Source organism: Rousettus aegyptiacus, unplaced genomic scaffold, assembly GCF_014176215.1.
Source record: "Rousettus aegyptiacus isolate mRouAeg1 unplaced genomic scaffold, mRouAeg1.p scaffold_m13_p_1, whole genome shotgun sequence".
In the NCBI taxonomy this organism is placed as follows: domain Eukaryota; kingdom Metazoa; phylum Chordata; class Mammalia; order Chiroptera; family Pteropodidae; genus Rousettus; species Rousettus aegyptiacus.
Genome location: NW_023416284.1, coordinates 168987742 through 169009154, shown reverse-complemented (window position 1 = coordinate 169009154; position 21413 = coordinate 168987742). Strand labels below are relative to the sequence as shown.

General features: G+C 40.1%; 1 protein-coding gene across 3 annotated transcripts in view; it reads right to left on the bottom strand.

The window, feature by feature from the left end:
• AIG1 (androgen induced 1) overlaps positions 1-21413 on the bottom strand; it is a 201318-nt gene that overhangs the window by 92268 nt on the left and 87637 nt on the right. Inside the window, exon 4 of one of the 3 annotated variants that reach the window (XM_016119575.2) lies at positions 1403-21340. The exons of the other annotated variants lie outside the window; for them this stretch is intronic. Within the exon in view, the coding sequence (XP_015975061.1) occupies positions 21302-21340 (39 nt within the window). The 3' untranslated portion in view covers positions 1403-21301. Of the gene's footprint in view, positions 1-1402; positions 21341-21413 lie in introns of those variants that run through there. 3 annotated transcript variants of the gene reach the window in all.

The window sequence follows — 21413 nt, the reverse complement described above, 5'->3', positions numbered from 1 at the left end:
TAGGTTAATTTCCTTTTTTTATTGTCTCCTGATAAAAACTGATTTGCGGCACTATGGTAAGTCAACCTAAAAAATGAATTTAACATTTTTCTGTGATTGAACACTACTGGTCTTCCTGTGTAAGAGCTCCTTCTACAGTCCTGCATCCTTCTGTATCACGGGGCCCCTTCAAGCACACAAAAGGTTTAAATCCTAATTGCTTTGATACTTTCTGAAACTTTACCATGCTCTTTATATCTATTCACCCTGTGGGTCACACTACTCTTCATTTTCCCTTGCTTATTTCCTAGGAACTTGTCTTGCTGAAGGCTCTAGAGAGAAGCAGGATTTCTAATCATTTATTCACGTACATTTATTCACTTGACACTTAGGAAGCACGTACTGGGCACCAATGTATTCCCAGTTCTGCTCCCAGATCCTGGGATAAAGCAATGAACATACAGGCGGGGCCCTGCCCTCCTGGAAGGGGCGTGCTTGAGCGTGAAGTGACCAAAAGAAAATAGGCAAACGAACTTGGTGATTTCTGACACTATTTAAAGAAAACCAACAGTATGATTGTGTTAGTTTTCTGGGGCCACTCTAACAAATTACCACAAATGTGCTATCATAAAACAACACAGCTTTACCATCTTACAGTTAAAATCAAGATGCTGTCGGGCTGAGTCCCCCTGAAGGCTCTAGGGGAGAATCCATGTTCTTGCCTTCCCCAGGGGGCCCGTATTCCTTGGCTAGTGGCTCCTTCGTCCATGTTCAGGGCCAGCAACGGCTGGACGAGTCTTGCTTACATCACATCTATCTGACGATATCTCTTCCACTTTCCTCTTCCATATTTTAAGGACCCTTGTGATCTCCTGGATAATCTCCTTACCTTAAAGTTAGCTGATTCCACCTACAATCTTAATTCCCACTCTGCCGTGAAACATAACACAGTCACAGGCTACAAGGAGGAGGACACGGACTCCTTTGGGGCTATTAGTCTGCTCACCAATGAAATAAGGGGGACCATAATTTTAGTATCCGATTCAATATGTACAAAAAATAGATGCTTAATAAATTCAGTCATTAGTAAATGGATCAGAACTATATACAGTTGCTTCTTATTAAATGGTTAAAGCAAGAGCTGCATTTTCTTTATTCCAGCATCAGCGAGGCGGAGGAGTGGTTTCAAACCTCCAGACTAACACAGAGTTATCCAAGTGCAGAGAGAGGCTCAGGTGCCCTGCCACACCAGGCTCTGGAGGACATGGTCCCTCTGCACCTTCTCCTCTGGGGCTGGCTGGCCGTATCCGTATCATCTGCTTCGGCAGTGTGTGACCCTTGGTGGTGCTGGTCCACAGACCCTCTTTCTTCAGCTTCCTGACTTCTGTTGGAATTATAACATGGGAGGTTTTTTTTTTTCTTTTTTTTTTTTATGGATCCTAGGTGATCGTGCTCCAGATAAAGAAACCGAATTTTAGAATAGCTAGGGAAAGATCTACAATGCTTTAGAAAGGCTTTTGATTGGTGCATGTAAGATCAGACAATTTTACGGGCTTGCCGTTAGGCAGTATAAATATGAGGAGTTTAATCTTTAATATCTGCAGTGTTGCTCAATTTTATGATGTCACTATTTTGCTGGATGTACTGGAAGCACATTATTCTTCCTCCTCACTAAATGATAGCCTTCCGTTCCTCCAAATGGTTCACAAGGATTAAGCCTTGTACTTCTAACGAGACCTTACATCACTGACCCTTCCTGCCCCTGATTATGTAACATGGCTGGCGGCTGCACGTGTGCCCCTTTGCTTCTTTTATTCGTATCCATCTATTCTGCAGTGGATTCATGGCTGTGTTCTCCACACAACCATCAGCTCTCGGCAGCAGCAAGGGAGGAAGAGGCCCAGGCTCCTCTGCTTATATTTCTGCGCAATGGCTACAAAGTTCTGTGGCCAAAAGTTGCTGAATTAGATTATTATAATAAAGAATGTTGCTTGAAAATGCTGCGGGGAAAATATTAATTGTATTTCCTAGCTAGCTTTTATCTGCACAACTGAATATGGACCAGGTCCATCGGAAGGGTTTTGGAATTCTTTTTTTCAGAGAAAACTGGTAATGCCAAGCCGCATTCAACGTTTGAGAAGACCAACCCTATTCATATGAAGATTAAAACTCGGCAGTGCATTCCCTAGCACGCTTTCTCTAGATGTCATTCTCGTCTCATTTTACACCGAGTCAGATCTAATTAGAGATCACCATTCATACAGACCTTTTCCTTTCTCTATAGAGCGGCCACTGAAGTCTCTGACCTAGAAGATGGCAAAGCAAATCTGAAATGTCCTAAATTAAAGGCATGTCTCTATCCACTGACATTCTAAGAGGAAAACACCTTCCAGTCAAAATAAATATGGTTAAGTTTATGCTTAAAATGAGCTGTGAAAACCTGGGAATTTCTTTTCTTTGTTTCCTCTGTTTTTTTTTTTTTTCCTCCCCCTCTTAAATCCACCCTCAGGATTAAACATCAGTACAAACTCATTTATGTTTTATTCTACTCCCATTCGGAATTGAGAGCAGGGAAGAATGCACCGTCCGTGGCTCAGAACATGAGTTTCCTGAGCTTTCATTCCACTATAAAACCCCAAAGAACTATTCACACCTCAGCTCTGTGCCAGGAGAGTCTAGCCGATTACACTGTTTATAACACAAATTGGAAGGTGTGTGTGTGCGCGTGCACGTGTGCGTTTGTGTGCATGCGCGTGCGTGTGTGTGTGTGTGTGTGTGTGTGTGGTGTAATGGTTATAAGAAATCTAAAACTGAAACTTTGCTACATGTAGCTATAATGCTCACTTAGATAACTGCTTTTTTTTGTAAACACAGTTTCATACCCAGTCTTAGCTTGCTGCTATGGAAGCGATGACATTAACGGAAATAACAGTGGTGCCACAAGTCTTCAGGGAGTTTTTTTTAATGGAAAGGAAAATTCTGAAACTAAAAATATACTTTTTATTTGCAACTATGGGAAAACAAACACCAGAAAAACACAAGAGGGCTGTATAATTGGGACATAGGAGGTATTCTATCTGGTGGTTTTAGGGAAAGGATAGTCACGGGATGGAATCTAAATCTTAGGTTGTTGCGACTTGGGCAAAAAAGAAAAAAAAAACTGCATTCTTCACAACAGAAGTGAATCTGGCAGGTAGTGGCAGTTTCCCCCGCTTGTTTCAATACAACCTTTACACCACATGACTCATATTGAGTAAGGGGGCGCTCCCCCCCCCCAAATGCCTCCTGAGTTTATACTATGGTTTATGCCTTCATGAACCCTGCCCCTTTGCCGTATGGTTTTTAAACACAGACAACCACCCGCTACAGAGATCCTGTCCCCTAACTTAATTGTTAAGTGTCAATATTAATTGACATTTATTTGACAGAATCATACAAATATACCCAGACCTAAAAACATCAAAATATAAGAGAAATATCCTCGTCTTTATCTCAACGGTAAACATCAACACCAGTTGGACCTGAAGGCATATTAAGATCAGTGGCCTAGCCCATTTGAATCGGTCTCTATTAGCACTATTAGCAAAGACCATAAAATGGTTTTCTGCATGCTTGAACTTAATGATCGACTGATTATAGCTGTAAATTATTTATATCAAAATGCTGACTCATAAAGCTTGGTTACAGAAACATTCCCTTTCCATTAACAAGCACCATACTTTTTCATTTTGTTTTGACACTTTTGCTTTCCTGAGGATCTTAAAAATTTTAGGGGATTACAAGGAGAAATGTTATTTTCTATATTTTAAATCTGCTCTAAGGTTAAGGTAGGTTTACACTAAAAAAAAAAAAACAAAAAAACAAAAATTCATCTGTGTTTCTCTTTTCAAACAGATGTTTGAAAACAACACTACCCCTGGAGTCTGAAATAAAGGAGAGTGGAGTCAGGACCTCTGTGTGCAAGCTGCAGTAGCGTCTTCATTTACAAAACTGAATAAATTGTATCGAGAATATTTTTATTCGGTTAAATGTTACATGGGTTAATTGATTTAGAAAAACGATTCCAGATTTTTAAAACAGGAAAAATATGATGGTTAAAGACTGAAAAAAAAGAAGTGGTTACTTAAAATAGGTCCAGAATGACCCCACGCTAGAGTTGTATCAGCACTGCGTTTTAAAAAAGTTGCCTGCTAGCTATTTACAACAGACAGGGAAGAATTCGACTTTAATTTTTGCAGCTTAAGCCATGTCACACGTGTGGTTATGTCGCCTTCACCGACGTTTGGATCTGATGATACCACTTACACCAACACTAGGGCAAATGAAAATTTAAAAGTAAAAAGAGGAGCAGTGGGACAACACAGATCGCTGGGTCATCGAAAAACCCAGATTTAATAAATCTATAGCTATAGATAGTATCGAATGATTTAAGAGGAATGAAATTATATAACAATTACATTGTGTTTCCATTGGCAACCATGAAAAAGGTTGATTCCTCAAGCACTTTTGCTATCCGTAAGTTCTCGCGTTGATTTTTTTTTTTTTTCGCCCTGCGATCTGTATTTTATTAAAAATTTTAGTTTGGGGAATCGTTAACTGCTGGCTGAAAGAACTCATGCATGTCCTAGGGTATTGCAACAGCACATTAAATGCAATATTACACTAATCAATGGCACCACAGACATACACTATTTTATAAAGAAAACAACTGCAAAATCCACGTGTGTTGTTTGGGTAAGTGAGATTTTGACTTGGCAAAATGTCACATTCCAAATTCAGCTACAGTGAAAGAAATCCAATCTGTGCACTTCACATCGACAACGGAAAACACTGATGGACCAAAGGTAATGGATTCGTGCAGCCATCACTCATCATAATGTGAAAAGAATGGGACACAATGCCGAAGAGCAACATTCCTGTTCGGTTGCTCATGGCGCCATTACGCCAGCGGGAAGGGGGCTCTATATCTAAGAAGGCTGATGGCTCAGACCAAAGTTACAGCAGAGGCTTCCCGGCGGTGAGATCAGCCAAACAGAGAAGTCCCCGCCCTCTAACCCCACTGACATCCTGAGATCGACCAAACGGAAAAGTCCCCGCCCTGTAACCCCACCGGCATCCTGGGCCAGAACCTTTAAAAACCACGCCTACACCCCAGACACGTGCGACTTCCCTGGCCCCTTTCCTTGGGACCTGTGAGCCTCGCCGGCAGACCCTAATAAAGCCTGTTTTATACTTCGCTTTGGCTCAATCTCACCTTCATTTTCATCTCCTCCGGCCGATCAATTCTTTTATAATTCATTAGAAAAATTCTAAAGATACTTATTAAAAGAATATACAAAGCAGACCTATATCAAGCGACCCTAGGCAAAGGCTCTGTGCAAACGATAGGAGTCAAGTTACGACAACTGCAGCTTTGAAAACCTGCCAATGTCACCCTCTGTCTTTTATCCAGAAGAGGCTTGGAAGAGATTATCCAGATAATTTACAGAAAGCGGATTTCGTGTTTTGAGACTCAACCTCCGTTCGTGGTTGTTCTGCTCAATCCCTTAAACGTGGACTAAGAATGAGGCCACCGTTGGGTTCATTTTCCAGGAGACTAGTATAGCTTCCCCACAGCCCTAGATGCCATTGGAGTGAAGATATACTATTATCAGAATGAAGAAACACTTGGAGGTAAGATATACGGACAGTGGGTGGGTACAATAATTTTCACCCTTCTACTAGATAGCCTTAAATTACTTGAACTCTCTGAAAACAACTCCTTGCACTTTCTCTCCTCATCTCAGAATTTCTATCACCACGCCCCAGACCCCTTTCTCTTTGTTCTTATCTCTAGGGCAGACAAGTTCCTCCACCATTCTAAAGATAATCCTTTTATCTTTGCTCTCAATTTAGACTCCTTAACTTCCTTCAGAATCTTGTTCCCTCAACTGTCTCTGTGGGAGATCAAGCACACCTGCAAATTCTTTGCTAATCCTCTCATTGAGAGGTGACACCACATTCCTTTCTTCTTGAATCTGACCTAGCTTTAGGGACTTGACTGACCAGTAGGATTAAATGAAAGTGCTGCTTCCACTTGTGAGGTTAGGCCTCAGGAAGCCTCATGGTTTTGCCCTGAACCTCTTGAAACACTTCTCTGGTAGCTATGAGCCAACATGTAAGAAGCTGCACTATCCTGATGATACCCTGAGGGAACGATGAGGCCATACGTTGGTGCCCTGATCAACAGCCCCAGTTGAACACAGCCCCTCAGCCACCTCCACCAAGACATAAGGCCCTGCCAGCTGAAGACCACTGAGTGGCCTCTGTTGATACCATGTGAATAGAAAAATCACCCAGCCTCAATTCCAGACCTACATAAGCCTGAGACAGTACAATGGTTGTTATTTAAAGAAACCAAGTTTTGGGGTAGAATGTTATGTAGCAATGGATACAGGAATAGAACTTTAAATTTTTCCTTTTTTACCAATCCCTTACCTTCTACATACAAATCTGCTCAGTTCTTCCCAGTGTTAAAATCTTCCCTCGATTTTACCTTATAATATTATAAAGCTCTGTTTCCATCAGTGGTAACCATCTCCAAAAAACTAGTCGATGGCCATTGCTTCCATGTCCTCTTTTCCCATGCTTTCAACACACAGCAATCTGGAGTTTACAACCTCCATCCCAGAATGACAGGATTTTGAAGTTGGAAGGGACCTTAAAAGCTGTACCATGCAGCCGTATGTTCTCTACTGAATTCCCCTCCATAAGGTCATGGCTTAGTAGTCAGATCGGGACGATGCTCTAACAAGTCAAGGGACATGGCATTTGGTGCCACCCAAGGAGGCTCCTTCTACCCTGCGATATCTGAGGCTACGAGGAAGTTCTCTCTGATTCTTCATGGAATTCTGTCTCTTTAAAGCTTCTATTCATTGGTCCTAGTTCTCTTGGTCCTAACTATACAGGCAAAGGCTAACCCCTCCAATGTGGAGGCATCTGCTATCGTCCAAGTAAGACATGGATCAGGTGGTGGCAGATGGAGAGAAGAGAATATACCCAGTTGAAGATGTTTTAGTGTTACTGAAATGCGCATGCATCTTAACATGGATGTGTAGAGTCACAGGGTACACCGCACCATCACCCTTTACCTTTGTATAATGTAATTTAACTTAGGTCGTGAGCCACCATTCCATTTAGCTGTGGGAAGCGTGGAGATGGTAGAGAATGATTCAGCACAGACAGCGGTTCAGAGTGGGCCGTGCAGTCAGACTGCCTGGGCTAGACTCCTGGCTGCAGGCCTCTCCAGCTACGTGACCTTGAGTAACTTTGCTACTTAAACTACAGCCACTTCCAGGGAAACTCAATCGTGTTCAGTTATTTCACAGTCAAATTTAGAATTTAAACACAGTCAAATTAGCGTTCTGCCCGCCCTCCTCTTTTTCCTGGTTGTACCTAAATTCAAGGAAGGCCCGTAGATGCCATGGCATCAGGGAAGTGACATCAGGCCCATGAGTCCCCTGAGCTGCTGAGCTTTGCTGGGGACGCTGACCCGCACTGCTTGTGCTGCTGACCTTGCTTCTGTTTCCACGGCCTCCAGCACATGGAATCCACGTCAAAGCTGCTGATGGCCTCCCTTCTGCAGGTCACCGAGGCCCTTCTGATCCCCTCCCAGGGCAGCCCCTGGGGACACAGGGAATTTTAAAATGTTTTCCATGTAGCCCAGACATCTCAACCAGCCTGTGCTGCTTTTCACCCCACTGTCAGGTTGCTGCACGGTTTCCCTATTTGGCGTGTCCTCTCCTCCAGTGATGATTAGAATCAGATCCAGGTCCCCTGTACTTTGGGAGTTCCCCAAATGCTTCTGGGATCTATTATCTCCCATCTCCAGGGGCATCAGGACATGAAGTACCTTCTTGGGGTCCTTCAGCATTTCAACTTCAGATTCTTCTTCTGCCAAAGGTTAAAATGTTATCTCCTATGAGTCAAGAAGCTTCTCAGACATCACCCTTCATTCTTCCCAACTCTACTAAACTGTCAGGCTTTGGCTCTTGATATGTAAAGTAAGCCCTGAAGACATGTTTTTTGAATTTATCTTTTAAAAAGTTCTGTCTTGTAATTAAGGAAACAAAACAAAAACCAATCTTGGCTCCTGACTATCCTTTATGAATGGAATCAATTTTAGAAGTCAACAGCCAAGAATGTCCCTCTTTCTTTGCTTTGTGCAATTAGTTTGTCCCTGAAGCTAAAAGCCTGAGGAATATGAGGTAAAACAAACAAACAAACAAACAAACAAACAAACAAACAAAATACTTGAGGAACAAGGAGAAAACACTGGCTAGAATTTTGAAAGATAGCCCTACTCTGACTATACTTGATTTGGTGCTTATTTTATTCCTCGAAGCTGTTATTAAATTAAATTGATGGTACATCTTACATCAATGACTCAATATGAATGGGAAAAAGTAATTCAGAGGTAGTTTCTGAGTAACTAGGTATAACTGAGTGGTTAAGAGGGTGAAAACTGTAACTGGATAACCTGAATTTAAACCCTGAGTGTCTCTGAGCAATTAATTAACTTCCTTTGCCTCAGCTTCCTCATCTGTTAAATACTGATGAAAATAACAACTGAGTCATAGGCTGTCATGAGGATTGGATGAGTTCATGCAGAGCATTAAGACAGTGGCGCAAAGTAAATATTCAAGTAGTGTTAGTTATTGTGGTGTGTTCTATGTGGAGGGGGAGGTGAGAACAAATCTACTAATCAGATTTACGATTAACTTGCTAGTTCCTAAGGTGGAACTAGAGGCAGATTCTCTTTCCACCAAATTATTGTGCCTTTCCACCGAGAACAAAAACATGGATAAAACGCAAGCCTGCTTTAATTCCATCATCTGGAGACCTACTGGGGTAGAAAGGAAAGTGTCCTGAGCTCCAAAGAGGCAAATTAGGGTTAATGTTTTTTAGCACTCCAGGTAAAATAAAGGGCGGCGGGGAGGTCCATGAGCTGTGGACTCCTAAACCAGTGGAAAGAAGAGTGGCATCTGCGTCTCTTCCATTGAAGAGATGGGGTCCCCTCTAATTAAGGAACTCCCTGGGGCCAGTCCTGACTGTAACCAAATGTGCTCTGGCTCAGAGAGCTTGGCTGCTCAGGACAAGCAGACCACAAAATCCTTTAAAATACATAGCTTAAAGCCAACCACAAATTTAAATTTCCAGCTAGCACTAAATCAAACTGCTGTGTTACAATGAAGTTATGTGGGAAAGCTTTATTTTTACAGCTTACACACTTCAGCTACTTTAGGGAAAAGTCTAGGGCATTTCATAATGAAGCGGTATTTGCTTGGGCTTCCTAGTGGAATTGTCCTGTGGACCTTTTTGCAAATGAAATGGTTCACTTTATGGGCCTGAGCGGCAAGGTGGATGGTGGTGATATTTACTGAGATGGAGAACAGGGAGGGAGGCGGGAGTCCAAATTGCAGTTTTGAATGTGCTGCATATGAAATATCTGTGAGGAATTCTAGCGGAGGTAATTAGGTAGGTCTAGAACTCAAATGAGATATAAATGTGAGAGCTCTGTTGACTTTGTTAGGTGAAACCACAGAACAAGAAAATCTCCTCCAGGAGAGACTGTAGGAAGAAGAGAAAGCCCAGCTTTTACCACAAAATGCAAAGGTTCAGGACAGGGAGAGTCTGTGAAGCAAATGAGAAGCAGCAGCCAGGCGAAAAGCAGAGGCCAAGAAGGGGGAATTCCAAAAAGGAGAAGTGGTTAGTTCAGAAGAATATTGCTCAACATCAAGAGAAGAGAGGAATAAAAAGTGTCCAGTGAACTGGTCAACATGGAAGTCACCGTGAACCATCCAGGTTAAACTGAACACAGTTTTAGTGGACGGATAAAGCAGGATTCGGATTCAGCTGAGTTAATGAGTGAACGGAATTTGGGTAGTGGAGACATTCTGTGCAGACGACTCTTTGGAGAAGCTTAGTCTGAAGGAGAGAGGAGAGACTAGAGGTAAGTGGGCCCCGTGAGAGTAAGGAGTGCTGAGAATTCAGTGGAGCAAGTAAGAGAGGAATATCTTTGTCACGCCAGGGACTCATACTGTCTTTAACGTCAACTGAAACCATTCATTTTTACAATGATGTCATAACTTCCTTCCTCTACTCTGATAAAACTGGCTTGAAAATATCTTTACTTTCTTCAGTAGTAAGCTCATCATCTAACTACAGATTCAATGATAGTTCATTCCGCTGACTACTCATTCCAGCGTCCCTCTGTGCTCCAGCACCACCGTATCAGGAGACGGACACCAGATCTTGAGTCTCGCCAGTGTCTCAAAAATAACATGTCCCTGTAAAGAGTAAGAATTTCTCATTCAGGTCCTCTTTACTCCCCTACTTCCTTTAATGGGACATTCGGATACAGTCAACTGGATATCTCTCCTTCCTGTCACCAGGAAACCATCTCGTAGTCTCTGGTTTGGAGACTTTCTCTTGGTGGGTCCTTGCCCAGACCACTCTCCCCACTACTTGCGTCTGTCAAAAGCCTACCCTTTCTTTAAAGCTTATGATATCTGATGCAGGAAACTTTCTGATCTTTCCAATCTGATGTGATTTCCTAACAATTAAGCCTTTTTGTATATGTCTCTTAAATTAGATTTATTTGAGAGACTGTCTTATCTGCCTGATTAGACTTTAAGTCTAGTGGTCAGGAGCCTTATCTGACTCCTTTTTGCATATTTTGCATCACTACATGGAACGGGCACTCACCAAAATTTTGTCTAATTGGTTCAAAAGGAAATTATTAATGAATTCTTTAGATGAAATTAGTTTTTCCAGTTGTATGCATGTAGAATAAATAACAATACACTTGGAAATGTAAGAATCCACTTAATTGGAGTCCAGAAATGAACTCATACGAACATCAGGGCACTGCCAAAAACTGTTGTTTGTTTCTGGAACAAGTATTTATTTAGTTTTTTTATTATGGCATGGAGTATTTCATACGTACCTAAAAGTAGAAAGAATAGTATAATGAACCCCATGAACCTATCATCTAGTTTCAGCTAATTTTAACAATTCAGAACATTTTCCCAATCTAATTTTATCTATTCATCAACCCCTCTCTCATTTTTTTCTTGTAGTATTTTAAAGCAAACTCCAGGCATCTTATTATTATACTTATATAGACCTCAGTAAACGTCTCTACCAGATGAGGTTTTGTTTTATAATTTAACCACGTGTCAAATCTAATGAAATTCTAATTATGTAATATGATTTAATATCTAATCTTTGTTCATATGTCCTCAAGTTGTTACACTAATTTTATTCAGAGAATGCTTGATCTAATAGTTACAGCCTATTTTCAGGCCCTTTAGAGTAAGGCACTAATTCTCAATTCTTTTAGCATATGTGCTGGAAGAGATTAAGGAGAAAGGAGATATTTAATTTCTGAATTGCTTAGTTTCCCTGATTCATTTTCTTCCCTTTTCTGATCCTGCTGTTTTGAGTCTTTCTCATTATAATATTTATCAAAAATGGGAAGAAATAGAGGTTGTGGCAAAGGCTGATATCTGTCCCACGATCTCTCTTGTCCCTTTCTTCTATGAGAATACATGTATTGGCACAAGGCTAAGCATTTAAAGATGACATATTCTGACTCTCTTGCAGGTGGCCACAAAACTATGCAACTTTTCAAGCAAGAGTAATGTGTGCAATTTCTGGGTCATGCTTTTATCTGTACCCTCTGCTTAATGGCTTAAATGGCAATGTGATGCAATAAGCCATCTGCCACCATGTAGATGAAGAACAACCCAAGAGGATCTTGAGGCAACCAGAGGAAAGAGCCTGGGGCCCTACTTGACCTTATGAGGAAGAGCTGGCCTGCCAACCTCCAGACCATCAGTTTTAAACGACTGTGATTTTGGTATCTGTTACAACAGCTGTTCTGATATCTTAATTAAGATAAAAGGTAAAACTCAACAAAGTCAGTATTATAATTTTCTAAAACTCTAATGAGAGTTTCGATTCTCGACATCACAGATAACCAAATGTTCTGTGCATATGTTTCCAATTATTACTAGCTATCATATCATTCTGCCTTGGAGCATGATGATCAACCGATGTTAGTTCACTGAAAGTGTATCACGAAAAGCACCGAAGTAGAAAGCTTGGCTGGATGTGGTTCCAGGCAAACTTTTATTTGAACCTTCCCTTGCTATATGACCTAGCTATGAAGAAATTATTAAAACTATGTAGCACTTTAAAACTCTGTAAAATGAGAATAATGAAGTTTCCAAGAAGATTTATTATAGAGAATAAATAATGTATGTTAGAGGAGTGGACACTGAACTTGGCACATACAAGTATCCAGAAAAGTTAATTCCATTTTTTTTTGGTTCCCTGTGCACATGAGTCACAAAGGTCTGTAACTTAAAAAAAAATTTTTCCCTCTTTATTTTTTTAAATTTATTTTTTAATTGAAGAAATTATTAAAATTTTTCCCCCCCGTGTACCTCCACGATATTTTTTCAATTATCTATTCCTGCTGTAGCTATTCAGGTCTCCAGCTCTTATCAAACAGCTAAGTTACTACGGGACCCTGGGATCAAGGGCCCTGGGATTTACAATGCTAGTTTGCTTCTAAGAACTGTGAAAGAAGCTATAGGAAAAACTTGTGGATGAAAAACATGGACTTTTCCCCAAGGATTATATGTCCACTTAGAAGAAATGTGGATGAGAAGCATGTTAGGGTAACGACATAAGCCAATACAGCACACGACCCTCATATTTCAAAGGGCTTGTCTCTTTTCCATAACAGTAGGTGATCCTGGTCAGCAGCGAGGCTCTGCTCTGCCCAGTTATCCAAGGGCCAGACCAAGGGACCAGCCTGGAAACAAGGGGTGGAAGGATTACGTGGGAGGTACTTATGCGCCAGACCTGGAAGTGATTTTATAACTTCCATTCACATGCCACCATCCTGAAAGTCCTATGGTCAGATCTAACTGGATGCTGGAAAATGTAGTCTGGTGAGTCCCCAGGAAGAAGAGAAATAATGTGGGGACCCACTAGAAGTGCCTATTAGTTATTAGTTATTATCTATTAGTTATTAGCCTGAAAGATAATTAATTTATTGAATAACTTTACTTAATTTCAACTTGAGTAGTAGTATTATACTCTTAGAAAAACTCTCAAAATCTCTATTAACAGTGTCTCACAAAAATCTTTTTATGATACAAAAAAACAAATTTAGGAAAGATTATATTTAAAAGAATTGATCAGAAAAAAATTTCCTGAAAGCCTCACAATGACTTTAGTAAGTAAAAATAATTCTTTTTAAAAAATTTAATGACAGAAAACCTAAATTATTTTAGTTAGAAAAAGACGCAGCTCTGGATCATTTTTCTCTAGGAAAAAATAAGCACTTTTCTTTAAGGAAGTATCTGAAGTTTTTTGGGATTCTCAAGAGTCATTAACTTCAGGTTGTCTTTTCCTAAACAATGATGTCCTAGTTACTGGATCAACAGCACACAGGTGGCCCAGAAACCACACACACATTCATCAAGGCCACTGTCAGAGTCTCTGAGATACACGATGAAACTCACTAAGAGGCTGCAGACTATTATGTTTCACTATAATGATATTTCCAGAAATAAAGGGAATTACACATTAATAAAGCAATGAAACTATGTAGGTAACCATGACGACTGCTACAAATTCAATAACATTTTATAATCCTGAAGAGTTTTTCCTTTCCTTTTTTTTTTTTATTGCCAGAAAGATTAGAGAAATTATGAGAAAGAACTGAGAAGCATTTATATCTCATCTGCACTCTCATACCTCCAAAGATGTCATTAGAATACCAACTTTGCAGCAACTTCTGAAAATGCCTGTCCTGGTTACTACATGCATATTTATCTTGAGAAACAGTTGGAACTGGAGCCCACAGTCCAATGTGTTTAAATAACCACTGGTCAGAGAATTCTTTCTCCAGCTCAAGTCCAATTTTATCTATTTTCTAAAATACAGTTCTCTTTTGAATCCTCACAAAAACAAATGGCTTATCTCAACTGCATGCCCGCAGATATTTCTGAAGGCTCTCAAAAAGCTAAATCAGATTTCAAAAAAATTTTAAGAAAGACACAGAATCTAAATCATGCAGCTTTCCAATCAGTCAAATCATGTTTTTGTTATTTTTGCTTTTGTTGCTTCTGATGTGCTGACAAATGAGAAGTCACAAAAGGGAAGGATTAAAGTATCTTTTCCCGCCCTTTTGAGAAAGGAGCAAAACAAGTCACTTGTTTTTTTATCATTTTTCTGCATAGTCTCCTATGATTTATCATTCAAGACAATATAGAATTATTCTGGATGGTGGTACGTCAAGTGGTAGAAAGAACAGCAAAGGCCATTATCATGTAGCCGGGAAACTTCTGACTCTGCTAAGGGCATAAGTCAGAAATACCACCTCTTTCACCAGGAGAAAATGGAGGTGAGGCTGGGAAGGAGAAAATTATCTGTCCCTCAAATGCTGTTCCTCAATCTGCTCGATGGAATGATAACATGACCCATCTTTCCTTACCTAAGAAAACGCCACAAAATGGGATTTTTTTTTAAATTGCTTTTTTACTTTTTCAGGCAGGGTCCTCTTTTTGCGACTGGTTTGACCCTTGTCCTTTTTTGCCTCTCCTCAGTACCCGTGCCAGTTGGTGTCCTTGTCTGATCAGACCTCTGCGTGGCCCAGCTCGTTACTGACCCTGCCTTCTTCTGGAATACTCTGTAACCATAGTTCCAACGTTGCCCTCAGCTTTGCCACTTCCAGATTATACCCAATTATTCTGAATTCTCTAAATTCAGCATTAATGGAAATTCTCCCCAAATCACTGCATCCGCTCTAGACTTCCAATTTCAGCTCTGAAAAACTGGTGACTGTAGCTCTTCCCTCCTCCACCCTTGCTCGGAGCTCTAATTTTTTCTCCTTTGATTGCTCAAAAGGAACAAAATCAGTACCCAGAACTGTCCGGGCACAAAGTGTTAAGTAAATATTTGATGAGCAAATACCTGATGAATGGGTTAATCTCATACTATGCCCCCTGTTCCCTAGGGGAGGCTCACGTCCTGGGCATCACTCCTGATGTAGGTCTCCTTCTCTCCAATATAAAGAGGCAGAGAGGACTCTGCTTCTCTCTCCTTCTGCTCTGGAGAGCTGCAGATGTGCCCTGAGAGCCATGGATACTGCTGCTGGTGGCAGTATTGACTGGCCGTGTGCTGGGATTCACCTGCCAAGGGGTGGAGGAAGGACCGAGCACACACCCACATTTTCCGGGTATCCTGGGGTTAGTGAGGACGGGAGGTTCACGGGAAAACAAGGGCCCAGAAGGAAAAAGACCTTTAGTTTTCTGTCCATACATTAACTGTATAGCTTGAAATTATCCAAATAAATATGAGGATTAAAGAAATTTCTAAGTACGGCGCTCTCTCCCTCAAAGTTATAATCTCCTGTTGAGAATATCTCATATATAAAAAAAATATCCATTTGCATGTGACTTCTCCCTCCTGGTCATCAGAGTAGGAGATTGACAGAAAGGATCCTTCCCTTGTAAGTCACTTGCAATTCTCCCCAGCCCTCTTCTGCATTTTACTGATTATACCTGAAGTACTTTATTTCTCTTAAACAATATTTTTTTCTTTCCCTAATCTTTTCTTCCATCTATTGCTGAATTACCAGAAGAAAGGTTATTTCCTTGCTTCTTCCACTAACCATTTAAGTTCTTTAACCCTCGGTTTCTCCTTCTGTCAAATGGAATAATAACAGGGTTGTGAGAATTATGTAGACACTATAGTAAAGTGCTCAGCACAACAAGATGGAGGAGCATGATGCACGCTGCCTGTGCATTCCATGCATGAGCAACAGAAGAAAACGCAAGATAAATTTCTATTAAGGAAAAGGAAAATAGCAAGTCTTATGGTGAAGCTAACATACAAAGTAGGAGCCAATAACTTATTGGTCCTCTTCAAAATAACCAGAACTGTCGTTCAGAATTGCTGATATTAATCAATTGATAATCAATTAATCCTTATTGTTCATCCTGAGTGCAAGACGCTGTTCTAGATCATGCGGAGTATACAGAAAGAGAACATGAAGGAATTCCACATGTCATATCTATTTCTTTTCTATCTGTGTAATGTATATTCTATTTCTCGAAAAGGCAAGGCAGCTCGCAATAAAACAATCAAGAGTAGTAGAAATCAACACAGAATGAAGAATCAGACAAAAATATATGGTGGGAAAGGAGAAGAAACTCTGCTGGAATCCACTGCTGAGCTGGCAATGGCGTGACAGTACTAACGTGGTCTCAGAGCAGAAGCAGAAACAGCTCGCGTTAACGAAAAGGAACACGCCAGCATCCAGAGAGAGAGCACTGTTTCCATTTCTAAATTCGAGGAGGAGATCATTGCATGGATCCTTATACAAAAATATTGAGCAAAATAATAGACAATATCTCCGGAGTGATTTTGCAGAACAGGCAGCTAGGCAAAAAGTGCATGGAGCTGGACAGGCTTGGTGTGTACCCAGGCTCTGCCGCAGAGTGTCTTCCATCTTTGACACGTCTCTTAACATCTCTGAGTCTCAGCTCCACATCCGAGAAATGGTAATAATGATCTCTAACCCCCAGGGTCACTCTGATAAAGTAAGTGACTGGCCCATGGCAGGTATTTCACAAAGATTTTTGTCCTCCCCATCCTTAAGTGCATTCTATATGAGTCATCATTATTCCTTGTAAATATGTACCAACTTTAATATTCATATAATAATTTTTCATAAAAATGGATGAAACATAGGTCATCTATAGTTGGTTATTTGATTGTTTCTCCCACTAGATTATAAGCTCCACGAGGAGGAGTTTTTTTCTGCCTTCCTTCCAGCGTCAGTGGAAGGAGCATGTCACACACAGTATGTGCTTCATCAATATTTGTTATAGAAAGGAAAGGAGGCATTTCTACTGATGACTTTTTAATACGGTCCAAGTGTGTTGCTTTTTTGTGCCCAACTTAAAGCACGTATGTGGCTGCAGAGACCCTTAGGACAGAATGGTGTCTGCTCCTTTGACTGGTGCACTCAAGCATCATCTGATGTTTTGAACATCCTCAAACAGCTCAAATCAAATGTGCTTTCCCTCCAGCTCCAGCATTCAAGTGAGAAGTTTAAGCGACTCGACAATTGATGTTATTGCTTTTATGTTCCTTAGATCTACAAGTTTTCAGCAGTATAGTCTACTATTTATCACTGAAAATGCACAATCATTCAGCTTCGAAACACAACGAGGAGAGTTTATGAGCTTGCTTCAAAAATTAATTACCACTTATATAACAAAATTTCTGTGGGGAAATATGTTTCCAGGTCGCAATGACTAGCTCATAAACTTCTGAAATCCAAACTGATTTGTATTTCATACAACATACCAATGAGATACTATAAAAGTTTTACCTTTACACTGTCATTAAGTTAAAGAAATGTAATCCAATGTAAAATGCGCTGCGCCCTTCCTGCTTTCCTCCCGCCTTTCCTCCCTTCTTTCTTTCCTTTCTCCCTCTTTCTCCTTCCTTCCTTGCCTCCCTCCTTCCCTCTTTTCCTTCTCTTCCGTTCCCTTCCTTTCTTTTCCCTTCTCATGTTTTTAAAAAAATCCCCTATATTCCAAACTATATGGGCAGAAGCAGCTCCAAACAAGTGTTAAGACTGTGACTCATTCCATTGTAATTCTGTTTATAGGATTTATGGAAAAGTATTGGAATCCAAGAAAATAAAATAAAACTTTAAAAAAACCCACCATCAAGCAAAAATCCTTTCTGTAGGAAATGAGCTATATAAAGATTTATATATTTTTTTCATATAATTCAAAGGAAACTTTTATCCCCTGTTAATCACCAAATCTAATTAGTTACAGACAATTTAACTCCATATTTTCAAGAATTAATAATAATTGACACATATTGTTTTTAATCTTCTAAGAAATGTTAATATTGATATGTTTTTCCTAGAATCTTTGGTTGATGCCAGTATTTTATCCCAGCAGAAATCAAGGGAGAGATGTCGTCACCTTGTAACCAGCCCATAATGGATGTTAGCCTGGTTATCCATGTTTACCCAGGTTTATCTCTTTGTCGTACCCTCCATTCAGCTCAGTTCCAGCCATGACCAAGGTGATTTTCCTCTTAGGTTCTTCTATTAACCGCTTTCACTGATCCAATGGAAGCCTAGTGTCCAATGAAGTCAAGGTTTCTCAAGGTTGGCTCTGCCTCAGAATCACGTGAGGGAGCGTTCAAAAAAAAAAAATACAGATGGAGCATGGGACCCATCCCAGACTGAATCAATCAGAACCCCTGAGTGCGAGGGCAGGGATGACCAACAGAAGGGCAACTTTAATGGTATGGAAAGAGGAAAGCATTATTCGGACCTCTACCAATGAAGCTGTTCTCACAGGAAAAGGAGAGTTTTTAACAGAGATCTATCATGATTAATTTTATGTGTCAACTTGACTGGACTACAGGGTGCCCAAGTATCTGGTTAAGCATTATTCTGGGTATGTCTGTGAGGGTGTTTCTAGATGAGATTGACCTCTGGATCAGTAGGCTGAGTTGAGTAAAGCGGACTGCTTTCCCTGATGGGGGTGGGCATACTAAAGGCCTGAGAAGAATAAAAGGCTGAGTTAGGGAGAATTTACTTTGACTTTCTACACGCTGGGACATCATTCTTCTGCCTTTGGACTCAAGACTTAGACTAGAACCTACAACTTTGGCTCTTCTGGTTCTTAGGCCTTACGACTTGGACTGAAACTATATAATCAGGTCTCGTGGGGCTCCAGCTTGTCAACTGCAGATCTTGGGACTTCTCAGCCTCCATAATCACGTATACTAATTCCTTATTATGTATTCATATTTCACTAATTCTGATTCTCTGGAGAACCCTGATTAATACAGGATCATATTTCTTTTGACCATGTACTCTAGTATAAATATATGTGAAGGTACACAGAAAATGTTTGGGAGGTATTTTGCAATGATAAGATATGAAAGCAAATAGGACGAAATGCCAGCATGTTAAAATAAAGGTTGCGAAAGTATCTACTTGTAGCTTTGGACAGTAGGTCCCTGTTCAATTGAGGGGAGCCGTGTGGAAATGCAGAATGGAGTTTTTCATAAGAAAATGTTTTACATTCTATTCGTATGTGCATAAATAATCTCATACGATTCTAAGAATTTGGATGCTGAGACTGTGACAGCTTAAAGGTGAAGGTATTGTCTGGCTATCTCAAATAATGATAAGCTCTCCTCATGTCTAAAATGTTTACTGAAAGATAAATGAAAATATCATCTGGGAGAGAAAGGCAGTGCTCAGTGCTGAAGTTAGCAGGATGGCAAGGACAGAAGGGTTCGTAGGGTGTCAAAAGTCCGCTGGCTCGGGGCTTCTCTTTTTATTCTGTCTCTTGGTTCCTGTAATCTACAATATTCAGTACCAAAAGTCATGGTGCTCCTTATGGTTGATGTTCTGCACTACATTTCTCTCCCATTTTCTTATTCCTTCTTCAGTCTTTTTTTTTTAATCCATTTTTTATTTAATAATTATTTTAATAAAAACATTAAAATCAGTCATTTTAATGAGAGAGATCTAAACAAAGGATGAGGGTTATTTGGGAAAATGTATTCTCCACTTAAAAGCATTTAAAAGTGAAAAAAAAAAAAAGGTGTGGCAATGTACTTTAAAGCAAAGCACCCTAAATACAGATAAAGAAAAGGGGGTAAGATGATGGCATCTTTTGAGCTTCCTTTGCCAGAAAATTTCATACAAACTTATCATATACAGGCAATTGGAAAAAAAAAAATTCACAAGCAAATAATTTAGCATATGACACTTAGCCTCACCAAGCTTGATTTCAATATAAGTTACTGTATGCAAAAACTGTTTTGCAAATATGGTCCTGGTTTTAAGGTAAGTTACTGTATAAAATGTGAACAGTTTTGCAACAACTATATTCTATAATTTAGACTTTCAGCTTAATTGCATGGCTTATGTAACTCTACAAAATGATGAGACTGGAAGGCTAGAGCTTATAAGGAAAAAATTCCTTCATTTTAGTGATTCCAGTATAAACTTACAGAAATATCAAATTACTTATTGAAAAATCCCAGATGAAGTAAGAAAGAATGTTCTGGAAAGTTGACAGTGTGTTACCCGGATCTTATAGATGTATATTTTCCAGGATTGCTCAGTGAGGATTATCAGCATTTAAAAAAATAAGAATGGCCAGAGGTCTAGAACTCTCAGAGAGTTCTAGACGGGGTTGAATGGTCTTTCTCTTCTTCTTTTAAATAAGTATTGAATCTGATTTCATATAAAAATCTGAGAGCTGTCTTAAGACAATTAATTAAGAATAAATGAACAGAATATGACTTGCTTCCCAATGTTCTTCCAACATCCCACTTTGAGTGCTCTGACCTTGGCCTGTCTCAGCTTCCCCACAACTGAGAAAGCAAGGTCACAAGAAGGGAAGCTGAGGGGGATGTCCCAAAGTCATGCCAATCCAGAAGCCTGATCACTGACTACCAAATAAGGTTAAAGCACAGCTTCATTATCCAGATCCTGAAATGTCAGCCAACATGATCAGCGTGAGAAGTGTAATCAAAAGGAGACATTGTATACTGATACAAACACATCACTCAGGATGACGGAAAAACATATCACAACAGCTGACATTGACATCAACGAGCTTTCTTAAATGACTACGACAGATTACTATATGGGTGTGATAAAGAAACGTTACCCTCCTGAACCCTCCATCTGGTGAGCTGGAATCATATTAACTGAGTGAGTACAGAGAGGTACTTTTTCCTACCATCTTTTCTTTATCTACTAAATTCACCTCACCCCCATGTGCATGTGCAGCTTACCCTTCATTTTAAGCTCTAATCTCCTTTTTAAAAATTGGACCCTTCGAGCTTCTTCCTTTCCGTCAGCAAAAATTTGAAAACACCTAAGAGAAACAACAGTAGAATGCCAATTTTCTCCATTACCTAATTTTTCCAACCTGTTACAAAGTCCAGCTAATAAAAGCAAGAGGGCGCATCTTTCCTCATACATGCGAAGCATTCTTGGTGAACCAATACCAAATTAAGGGGCCGAGCTTTGACAATGCTGCGAATATCCTTCTGCAAGCTGCTTCTGAAATGGCATTTCTTGAAGGCCCATATTTCATTAATTTGGCAACACTCTGTTTCAAGGTCATTTCCAAAGGCTCGTCTTGTGCAGAGCAGCATGCGTAGAGCAGCACTAGCATGGCACCAGGTCAATCCATTAGTCATTGCTGGAGTGAGCTTTCTGCGGAGAGACAGGCTGCTTCAAAGTCAGATGGGCTTTTGAAAAGCATGCCAAGGAAACTTTAAGATTTGAAACGTTATAGAAAAGA